General features: G+C 42.3%; 1 protein-coding gene across 8 annotated transcripts in view; it reads left to right on the forward strand.

The window, feature by feature from the left end:
• CLHC1 (clathrin heavy chain linker domain containing 1) overlaps window positions 1–12,048 on the forward strand; it is a 65,200-nt gene that overhangs the window by 30,245 nt on the left and 22,907 nt on the right. For 7 of the 8 annotated variants that reach the window (XM_074400113.1, XM_074400112.1, XM_074400120.1 and 4 more), the window contains one exon: window positions 131–305. The exons of the other annotated variant lie outside the window; for it this stretch is intronic. In XM_074400113.1, coding sequence (XP_074256214.1) covers window positions 131–305 — 175 coding nt within the window. The remainder of the gene's footprint in view (window positions 1–130; window positions 306–12,048) is intronic. 8 annotated transcript variants of the gene reach the window in all.

Consider the following 12,048-nt stretch of genomic DNA (forward strand, 5'->3'; position numbering starts at 1 on the left):
AATTATAAATGTATAATTTTAGATGGCTAAAGTTTTTGAAAAGCAAAGGCAGGAAAATAGTAATATGAAATAAGAAAAAGCAAACTATTTTTTAAAGTATTTGACTCAGAAAATTTTCTTCTTTCTGTAGCTATTGGAAAAATTAGAGGAAAGCCTCTTCCATTACTCTTATTTTTTGAGGCCCTCTTTATCACAAGTCATGCTTTTCGACGTCCTGTTGATGCAGCTCTAACCCTGGAAGGAATCAAATGTGGATTATCAGAAAAACGGTTAGATTTAGTTATCAATTGGGTTACACAGGAAAGGTAAGCAAAGTTAAGCTTTTAACTCAATTTTGACATTTGGTTAATAAAGTTGTTTGTTCTAAAAATATTAATAATTTTCTTATCAATACATTATTTGGACATTTGCTTCAGGTCCCTATTGCAATTAATCAGAAAATGTCTAGTGGTTGGGTATGGTGGCTTATACCTGTAATCCTAGCACTTTGGGAGGCCGAGGTGGTAGGATCACTTGAGGTCAGGAGTTCAAGATCAACTTGGTTAACATTGTGAAACCCTGTCTCTACTAAAAATACAAAAATTAGCTGGAATGGTGTCACACAGCTATAATCCCAGCTACTCAGGAGGCTGAGGCAGGAGAATCGCTTGAGCCTGGGAGGCGGATGTTGCAGTGAGCCGAGATTGCATCACTGCACTCCAGCGTGGGTGACAAAGTGAGACTCTGTCTAAAAAAAAAAAAAAGTGTTTTCTAAGAATTCATGGAGTATTGAGGCCCAGTCACAATGAGCCCAGATCGAGAGTTGATTCATGACAGTTCTCAAGATGATTCATTATGACTTAATGGTGGTTGGAAGTTGAGCAATGAAGATAGAGAACTGGTGGGTATCACACTGCTGGGAGGGAAAAGGCAGGAACCTAGTTCTAGGCAGGATGTGAGCAGATATAAAGGTAAACCCAGAGATAACATATAAGCCAGAAGGACATGGACTAAGGTCACATTTAGAACATACAAGCCAACACAGATGGGCAGGAGGTGGCTTCTTGGAGCTGGGTCTCAGCACTGATTGGCAAGTTTGTTCAGGGTTCTCTTAGGTTACGTTCTCTAGAACCAAAGCCTGAGACAGGAATTTGGATGCCCGTGATTGATAGATGGAGGGCTTCTCAGGCAGTACCTAAAAGGGAGTGAGTGAAGCAGAACAGAGAAGGGGAAAGAGCCAACCAAGGATGTGGCCTCAGGAAAAAGTGTACTTTTGGCTTAATTTAGAGAGTGATGACTCTGGAGCATAAACCATGATACAGAGCTGTTCTGTGAGGCACGGGGCCTGCCTCTTGTTTCTTTCTGCCAATCAGTCAAGGGCTCTGAGCTGCCTCGAGAGGGTGGGAGCACTAGCCAAGAACAATTGCTGTAGAGGAGAGGCACCTGTGAGCCATTGACAGTCAATACCCAGAATTGCAGGGGAAGGGTACCCTGCCCAGTAAGGAGGATTTCAGTAAGGAGGATGCCTTAGAACATCATCTATCCCAGTCAGCCATTTGCACAACACAGATCTATTTGTCTCTTTCCTTCTCACATTAAATTCACTCTATCTCGACACAGCTTCTCCAAGATTCCGTGGTCATAATTCCTGAGAAAACTCACTGCTGGAGGAAAAAGGCAGGAACCTGCCTTTAGACAGACTGTGAATACATGTAAAGGATAAGTAAGCCCTTTACATGGGAGGGTTAGTGGGATGAACAGTAACACCCTACGATAGCTACAGCTGGTCCTAAATCTGTAATTTTTTTTACAACTTTATTGAGTTATAATTTACATAAACTACATATATTTAAAGTGTACAATTGGATGAGGTTTTTTCTTTCTTTCTTTCTTTTTTCCTTTCTTTAGACAGAGTCTCGCTCTGTCCCCCAGGCTGGAGTACAGTGGCTCGATTTCAGCTCACTGCAACTTCTGCCTCCTGGTTTCAAGCCATTCTCCTGCCTCAGCCTCCTGAGTATCTGAGACTACAAGTGTGCACCACCATGCCCAGCTAGTATTTGTATTTTTTTTTTAATTTATTTTTTTTTATTGCATTTTAGGTTTTGGGGTACATGTGATGAACATGCAAGATTGTTGCATAGGTACACACATGGCAGTGTGCTTTGCTGCCTTCCGTCCCCTCACCTGTATCTGTCATTTCTCCACATGCTATCTCTCCCCACCTCCCCACCCCCCCGCCCCTCCCCATTTCCCCCCAACGGACCCCAGTGTGTAGTGCTCCCCTCCCTGTGTCCATGTGTTCTCATTGTTCAACACCCGCCTATGAGCGAGAATATACGGTGTTTGATTTTCTGCTCTTGTGTCAGTTTGCTGAGAATGATGGTTTCCAGGTTCATCCATGTCCCTACAAAGGACGTGAACTCATCGTTTTTGATGGCTGCATAGTATTCCATGGTGTATATGTACCACATTTTCCCTATCCAGTCTATCATCGTTGGGCATTTGGGTTGGTTCCAGGTCTTTGCTATTGTAAACAGTGCTGCAATGAACATTCGTGTGCACGTGTCCTTGTAGTAGAATGATTTATAATCCTTTGGATATATACCCAGTAATGGGATTGCTGGGTCAAGTGGGATTTCTATTTTTAGGTCCTTGAGGAATCGCCACACTGTCTTCCACAATGGTTGAATTAATTTACATTCCCACCAACAGTGTAAAAGTGTTCCTATTTCTCCACATCCTCTCCAGCATCTGTTGTTTCCCGATTTTTTAATGATCGCCATTCTAACTGGTGTGAGATGGTATCTCAATGTGGTTTTGATTTGCATTTCTCTGATGACCAGTGATGATGAGCATTTTTTCATATGTTTGTTGGCCTCCTGTATGTCTTCTTTTGTAAAGTATCTGTTCATATCCTTCGCCCATTTTTGAATGGGCTTGTTTGTTTTTTTTCTTGTAGATCTGCTTTAGTTCTTTGTAAATTCTGGATATCAGCCCCTTGTCAGATGGGTAGACTGCAAAAATTTTTTCCCATTCTGTTGGTTGCCGATTCACCCTACTGACTGTTTCTTTTGCCGTGCAGAAGCTGTGGAGTTTGATTAGGTCCCATTTGTCTATTTTGGCTTTTGTTGCCATTGCTTTTGGCGTTTTGGTCATGAAGTCCTTGCCTACACCTATGTCCTGAATGGTTTTGCCTAGATTTTCTTCTAAGGTTTTTATGGTATTAGGTCTGATGTTTAAGTCTTTAATCCATCTGGAGTTAATTTTGGTGTAAGGTGTCAGGAAGGGGTCCTGTTTCTGCTTTCTGCACATGGCTAGCCAGTTTTCCCAACACCATTTATTAAACAGGGAGTCCTTTCCCCATTGCTTGTTTTTGTCAGGTTTGTCGAAGATCAGATGGTTGTAGGTATGTTGTATTTCCTCTGAGGCCTCTGTTCTGTTCCATTGGTCTATATCTCTGTTTTGGTACCAGTACCATGCTGTTTTGATTACTGTAGCCTTGTAGTATAGTTTGAAGTCTGGTAGTGTGATGCCTCCTGCTTTGTTCTTTTTGCTTAGAATTGACTTGGCTATGTGGGCTCTCTTTTGGTTCTATATGAAGTTTAAGGTGTTTTTCTCCAGTTCTGTGAAGAAGGTCATTGGTAGCTTGATGGGAATAGCGTTGAATCTGTAAATTACTTTGGGCAGTATGGCCATTTTCACGATGTTGATTCTTCCTAACCATGAACATGGAATGTTTCTCCATCTGTTTGTATCCTCTCTTATTTCGTTGAGCAATGGCTTGTAGTTCTCCTTGAAGAGGTCCTTTACGTTCCTTGTTAGTTGTATTCCTAGGTACTTTATTCTCTTTGTAGCAATTGTGAATGGCAGTTCGTTCTTGATTTGGCTCTCTTGAAGTCTATTACTGGTGTATAGGAATGCTTGTGATTTTTGCACGTTGATTTTATATCCTGAGACTTTGCTGAAGTTGTTGATCAGTTTCAGGAGATTTTGGGCTGAGATGATGGGGTCTTCCAGATATACAATTATGTCATCTGCAAATAGAGACAATTTGATTTCCTCCTTTCCAATTTGGATACCCTTTATTTCTTTTTCTTGCCTGATTGCTCTGGCTAGAACTTCCAGTACTATATTGAATAGGAGTGGTGAGAGAGGGCATCCTTGTCTAGTGCCAGATTTCAAAGGGAATGCTTCCAGTTTTTGCCCATTCAGTATGATATTGGCTGTTGGTTTGTCGTAAATAGCTTTTATTGTTTTGAGATACGTTCCGTCAATACCTAGTTTATTGAGGGTTTTTAGCATAAAGGGTTGTTGAATTTTGTCAAAAGCCTTCTCTGCATCAATCGAGATAAACATGTGGTTTTTGTCTTTGGTTCTGTTTATGTGGTGAATTATGTTTATGGACTTGCATATGTTGAACCAGCCTTGCATCCCCGGGATGAATCCTACTTGATCATGGTGGATGAGCTTTTTGATATGCTGTTGCAATCGGTTTGCCAGTATTTTATTGAAGATTTTTGCATCTATGTTCATCATGGATATTGGCCTGAAATTTTCTTTTCTTGTTGAGTCTCTGCCGGGTTTTGGTATCAGGATGATGTTTGTCTCGTAAAATGATTTGGGAAGGATTCCCTCTTTTTGGATTGTCTGGAATAGTTTCAGAAGGAATGGTATCAGCTCCTCCTTGTATGTCTGGTAGAATTCAGCTGTGAACCCATCTGGACCTGGGCTTTTTTTGGGTGGTAGGCTCTTTATTGCTGCCTCGACTTCAGACCATGTTATTGGTCTATTCAGGGTTTCAGCTTCTTCCAGGTTTAGGCTTGGGAGGTTGCAGGTGTCCAGGAATTTATCCATTTCTTCCAGGTTTACTAGTTTATGTGCATAGAGTTGTTTGTAATAATCTCTGATGATGGTTTGGATTTCTGTGGAATCTGTGGTGATATCCCCTTTATCGTTTTTTATTGCATCAATTTGGTTATTCTCTCTTTTCTTTTTTATTAATCTGGCTAGTGGTCTGTCTATTTTGTTGATCTTTTCAAAAAACCAGCTCCTGGATTTATTGATTTTTTGAAGAGTTTTTTGTGTCTCTATTTCCTTCAGTTCTGCTCTGATCTTAGTTATTTCCTGTCTTCTGCTAGGTTTTGAGTTTTTTTTATCTTGCTCCTCTAGCTCTTTCAATTTTGATGATAGAGTGTCAATTTTAGATCTCTCCTTTCTTCTCATGTGGGCACTCATTGCTATATATTTTCCTCTAGAGACTGCTTTAAATGTGTCCCAGAGGTTCTGGTATGTTGTGTCTTCGTTCTCATTGGTTTCGAAGAACATCTTTATTTCTGCCTTCATTTCATTGTTTATCCAGTCAACATTCAAGAGCAAGTTGTTCAGTTTCCATGAAGCTGTGCGGTTCTGAGTTAGTTTCTGCATTCTGAGTTCTAACTCGATTGCACTGTGGTCTGAGAGACTGTTTGTTATGATTTCTGTTCTTTTGCATTTGCTGAGGAGTGATTTATTGCCAATTATGTGGTCAATTTTAGAGTAGGTGTGATGTGGTGCTGAGAAGAATGTATATTCTGTGGATTTGGGGTGGAGATTTCTGTAAATGTCTATTAGGTTTGCTTGTTCCAGGTCTGTATTCAGGTCCTGGATATCCTTGTTGATTTTCTGTCTGGATGATCTGTCTAATATTGACAATTGGGTGTTAAAGTCTCCCACTATTATTGTGTGGGAGTCTAAGTCTCTTTGTAAGTCATTAAGAACTTGCCTTATGTATCTGGGTGCTCCTGTATTGGGTGCATATATATTTAGGATCGTTAGCTCTTCTTGTTGCAGTGATCCTTTTACCATTATGTAATGTCCTTCTTTGTCTCTTTTGATCTTTGTTGCTTTAAAGTCTATTTTATCAGAGATGAGAATTGCAACTCCTGCCTTTTTTTGCTCTCCATTTGCTTGGTAGATCTTCCTCCATCCCTTTATTTTGAGCCTTTGTGTATCCTTGCATGTAAGATGGGTTTCCTGGATACAGCACACTGATGGGTTTTGGCTTTTTATCCAATTTGCCAGTCTGTGTCTTTTGATTGGGGCATTTAGTCCATTGACATTTAGGGATAGTATTGTTATGTGTGAATTTGATGCTGTCATTTTGATGCTACCTGGCTGTTTTGTTGGTTAGTTGATGCAGATTCTTGATTGTGTTGATGCTTTTTTACCATTTGGTGTGTTTTTGGAGTGGCTGGTACTGGTTGTTCCTTTATATGTGTAGAGCCTCTTTCAGGAGTCCTTGTAGAGCAGGTTTGGTGGTGATGAAATCTCTGAGTGCTTGCTTGTTCACAAAGGATTTTATTTTTCCTTCACTTATGAAGCTTAGTTTGGCTGGATAGGAGATTCTGGGTGGAAAGTTCTTTTCTTTAAGGATGTTGAATATTGGCCCCCAATCTCTTCTGGCTTGTAGGGTTTCTGCTGAGAGATCTGCTGTGAGTCTAATGGGCTTCCCTTTGTGGGTAACCCGACCTTTCTCTCTGGCTGCCCTTAGCATTTTCTCTTTCATTTCAACCCTGGTGAATCTGACGATTATGTGCCTTGGGGTTGCTCTTCTTGAGGAATATCTCTGTGGTGTTCTCTGTATTTCCTGGATTTGAATATTGGTCTGCCTTGCTAGGTTAGGGAAGTTTTCCTGGATAATATCCTGAAGAGTATTTTCCAGCTTGGATTCATTCTCTTCATCACATTCAGGTACACCTATCAGACGTAGATTAGGTCTTTTCACATAGTCCCACATTTCTTGAAGATTTTGTTCATTCCTTTTTGCGCTTTTTTCTCTGTTCTTGCCTTCTCTTTTTATTTCATTGAGTTGATCTTCGACCTCTGATATCCTTTCTTCTGCTTGGTCAATTCGGCTGTTGAAGCTTGTGCATGCTTCACAAAGTTCTCGTGTTGCGTTTTTCAGCTCCATCAATTCACTTATACTCCTCTCTATGCTGTCCATTCTCGTCAGCAGTTCGTCCAATCTTTTTTCAAGGTTCCTATTTTCTTTGCGATGGGTTAGAACATGTTCTTTTAGCTCATTGTAGTTTCTTACTACCCACCTTCTGAAGTCTGATTCTGTCATTTCATCACCCTCCTTCTCCATCCGGTCTGGTTCCCTTGCTGGTGAGGAGTTGTGATCACTTTTAGGAGGAGAGGTGTTCTGGTTTCGGGAGTTTTCATCCTTTTTGCGCTGATTTCTTCCCATTTTTGTGGGTTTATCCACCTGTTGTCTGTCTCTGTCCCAGGGAGTTGGAGCTTTATGAGTTTCCGTTGCACTACTACCTTTTTTGATTTTTCTTTCAGGTCGGACCCGCCCAGCTAGCAGCACGCCTAGCCACTGCCTGCCCGCAGGGGCTTTGCTGAGCTGCTGTGGGCTCCGCCCAGCTGCCCTGAGCTCTTCCCTGTAGTCCTTTTTATAAGGGCGTAGTTAGAACTGTCTCGGCAATGGTGGCCCCGCCTCTGTTATGTTGAACTCTCTCTGTTGTGGCAGGTTGCCTCGGCAACGGCGGCCTGCCTCCGTAGCGGTGGAGAGTCTCAGTAATGGCGGAAGCCCATCCCCCATGGAGCCGGACCATCCCGGTTCAGCTGTGCTTGGTTTGAAGGGCTCAACCCAGAGGGTTTCCAATTACTGTTTTTGTTTTGGTTGTTGTTGGGGGTGGAGGGGTGGGACCAACCGAGCCTGATCACCTGGCTCCCTGACTCAGAGTCTTTTCTTTTAAGTTGAATGACCCCGCGTTCCGGTCGCTTGTTGAAAAGGCGCCGGGATCTCCCGTGCTGCGACTCACGGAGTCGGCTTGAACTGCGGCGCCGGTTCCTGGCGGATTTTTTGCCTAGGAATCTCCTGGCCTGACTGGCTATTTCAGATGACTGGGCAACTCTGCCGTCTCAGGGCTCTGCTCGCCAGCTAAGAGGGCTCCCAGACCAGTGGCTTTTGTCCGGAGAACCGCAGCAACAGGGCGTGGTCACAGCAGCCGCGCGGGCGGAATCAGCCCCACGGGGGCCAAAACAGCCGCACCGGCTGGGACTGCGACGCTGGCGACCCCTCTGCCTGGGTATCTCCTGGTCTGTGGGCAATAAGAGTTCGTCTGGAAATGCGGCGTCCACTCACCCTCTGCACTTTCACTGGGAGCTGAAGTCCTGAGCTGTTCTTAGGCGGCCATCTTCCCAGCATTCCCCTTAGTATTTGTATTTTTAATGGAGACAGGGTTTTGCCATGTTGGCCAGGCTGATCTCAAACTCCTGACCTCAGCTGATCTGCCTGCCTCGGCCTCCAAAAGTGCTGGAATTACAGGCATGAGCCACTGCACTTGGCCTTGATGAGTTTTTCAAAAACCAGCCTTACTGGGATATAATTGACATACAATAAACCACACATATTTAAAGTGTAGGATTTGACAAGTTTTGACATGTACATATACTCATAACATCATCACCATAATTAAGATAATAAACATATGTTTCCTGATGTCCTTTTGTAATGCTTCCTCCTCCATCCTGTCTTCTCAGTCCGCTCCACTCTATCTCCAGGTAATAACTTATCTGCTTTCTGTCACTATAGATTAGTTTGCATTTTCTAGAATTTTAAATAAATGAAATCCTATAGTATGTATTCTTTTTTTTTTCCTTGGACTGGCTTCTTTCATTCATCTTAATTATTTTGAGATTTTTTTTTTTTTTTTTTTTTTAAAGATGGGATTTCACCATGATGGCTAGGCTGGTCTTGAACTCCTGACCTCAGGTGATCCACCCACCTGAGCCTCCCAAAGTGCTAGGATTATAGGCGTGAGCCACTGCACCTGGCTATTTTGCGATCTTTTTTTCTGAGATGGAGTTTTGCTCTTGTTGCCCAGGCTGGAGTGCAGTGGTGTGATCTCAGCTCACTGCAACCTCCACCTCCTGGGTTCAAGCGATTCTCCTGCCTCAGCCTCCCAAGTAGCTGAGATTACAGGTGCCCACCACCACACCTGGATAATTTTTGGTAAAATCGGGGTTTCGCCTTTTGGCCAGGCTGATCTTGAACTCCTGACGTCAGGTGATCTGCCCACCTTGGTGTTCCCAAAGTGTTGGGATTACAGGCATGAGCCGCTGCGCCCAGCCTGAGATTTATCCATACTAATTAGTATTCATTGTTTTTCTCGTCTATCACCCATTTTAGATTTTCCCCACTCTTGGACTTCTTTTGGTCTTGATAGCTTGCCTGGCAGCATGAGCCTGGTTACCATGACTTTGTCAAACTGCAGTTGTTAATTTACCCTCTAGCAGTTTTTAGTTGGCATGGAAGTACCCTGAGACATCCCAGTAGATAATTTGCCACCTATAACTGAGAACTGTATGCCATTCAAAAAACAGCTACTAGGTCATGCTAAAGCTGGAGCCTTTATCCATGGGACATCAGACTGTGCAATGAGGACTGCCCATCATGAATGGCATTCTGACAGACTCACCAACTCATAAGGTCAGGTAGGCTTTGAGGAATCCATCCAAAATCAGGTACAACCAAGACTGGGGTGGAGCAGGCCCAGAGCACATATATAAGCTTCATGAACAGGTGGCCCAGATTCTATGTCAACTACCATTGACTGGGAAACATTACTGCAACTCATACCTAGGACCTCATGAGGGATGGATTTACCTAAGACCAGCAGACTGAGAAAGAAAAAAACCCAAAAACCAAACTTGGTCCATGGATGGTTCAGGTGGAATCCAGGTAATGTTAGCTTGCCACTTCATTCTTTGAAGTGATGTCCTTTAGGATAAAGTATACTGTTTTTGGATTGGGTTTCACTCTGTCACCCAGGCTGGAGTACAGTGGCATGATATCAGCTCATTGCAACCTCCACCTCTCTCCTGGAAAAACCATTCCTTCCAACTCAGCCACCTACGTAGCTGGGACTACAGTTGTGTGCCACCACACACAGCTATTATTATTATTATTATTATTATTATTATTATTATTTTGTATTTTTGGTAGAGATGGGATTTCACCATGTTGCTCAAGCTGGTCTCAAACTCCTGAGCTCAAGAATATTTCTTTTTTCTTTTCAAATAGACCACTTCGTATTTAAAAGTTTATTTCTTAAACCAGAGACAATTGTAAATACTTAGATCTGCAAAATAAGACTGACCCTGCTCAACTTTCATGGCCAGTAGCCTACTTGAGGAATATATCAGTGTTCTCCAGAGAAACAGAGCTGATAGGAGATATATACCTATATCTATATCTAATATACATATATATATCAATGTATGTATGTATCTATCTATACACACACACAAATAAGAAATTGGCTCATGCAATTTTATGGAGGCTAAGAAATCCCAAGATCTTCAGTCAGAAAGCTCCGGAGACACAGGAGAGCCAATGATGTCATTCCAGTCAGAAAGCTAGCAGGCTAGAGATCCAAGAAGAGCTGATATTTCAGTTTGAGTCTGAAGGCAGGAAAAGACTGATGTGCTAACTTAAGCAGTCAGGTAGGAGGATTCCCCTTACTCAAGAGAGGGTCAGCCTTTTTGTACTGTTCAGGTCTTCAACTGATTGGATGGGGCCCACCCACTTTGGAGAGGGCAATCTGCTTTACAGTCTACTGACTTGAAAGTTTGTCTTTTAAAGAGAAGCATTTCACAGATTTTCAATGATTGAATAAAGCACTCCCCTTTCCATTTGAAAGGAAAATGGAAAATAAAAATATGCATCTAGTCCGATGCAGTGGCTCACGCCGGTAATCCCAGCACTTTGGGAGTCTGAGGTGGGCAGATGACTTGAGGTCAGGAGTTCAATAACAGCCTGGCCAACATGGTGAAACCCCATCTCTACTACAGATACAAAAATCAGCCAGGAATGGTGGCTTATGGCTGTAGTCCCACCTACTCTGGAAGCAGAGGCAGGAGACTTGCTTGAACCAGGGAGGTGGAGGTTTCAGTGAGCCAAGATCGTACCACTGCACTCCAGCCTGGGTAATAGAGCAAGACTCCATCTAAAAAAAAAAAAATGTATTTAGTTTTCTATAGAAATCTAATTTTCTTAGCAAATACACAATAAATTCCAAGTAACTTTATTTTCATATTGACTGACTGTTACCGGGGTGACAGAAATTGACAAGAGTTATCAACAGACACAGGCAAAGGGAGGAGATGCTTTAAAGTAGCATCTACAGGAAGATGGCTCCCATCTAGAGCAGAGAACAGAACAGCAACATTTCAACCAAATGTTTGACTTTCCTAGTCTATGAACTTTTCATACCAGTCACACAGCTGCAAAGGGTGAAAATCCTAACAAGTCATCGAAGAAATTAATCTTGGGTTTTCCTATAAGATTTTTCTCCTTGTGGATACTTCTGACTATAAGTAGAACAATCGAACAGTTGCTGTACCTGCTGGCTTTTCATAATTATTGGCAAACCATAAAGCAATTGTAGGAATGATTGTAAGGTAAGTGTATACTCACCCTGGGGATATACATATTTGAATACATATCTATCACAATTGTAAGCTTGGGAACAAGTAAGGACCTTTCACAGCACATTCACAATTTTCCCACTAAGAAGAATCACATCTTAAGGCCTGACAACCTGTCTCCATGTACCTAAAATTACCATGTTTAACAAAATTATACAGTTTATTCAGACACTGACTTTTTATTTATAAAATTTTTTTGGCTGAAAAAAATTTTTTTTTCTTAATTTATTTATTTTACTTTAGGTGCATACTTAATCTGGCATTTCTCCCCATGTTATCCCTCCCCACCCTTCCTTCCCTCCCCACCCCCCGCTCTCTCCCCTACACCCCCTAACTGTCCCCAGTGTGTGATGCTCCTCTCCCTGATTCCACATGTTCTCGTGGTTCAACACCCACCTACAAGTGAGAACATACAGTGTTTGGCTTTCTGTTCTTGTGTCAGTTTGCTGAAAATGATGGTTTCCAGATTCATCCAAGTCCCTCGAAGAACATGCACTCATCATTTTTTATGGCTGCATAGTATTCCATGGTGTATATGTACCATATTTTCTTTGTTCAGTCTATCATTGATGGGCATTTGGGTTGGTTCCA

Source organism: Saimiri boliviensis, chromosome 1 (genome assembly GCF_048565385.1).
Source record: "Saimiri boliviensis isolate mSaiBol1 chromosome 1, mSaiBol1.pri, whole genome shotgun sequence".
Lineage (NCBI taxonomy): Eukaryota > Metazoa > Chordata > Mammalia > Primates > Cebidae > Saimiri > Saimiri boliviensis.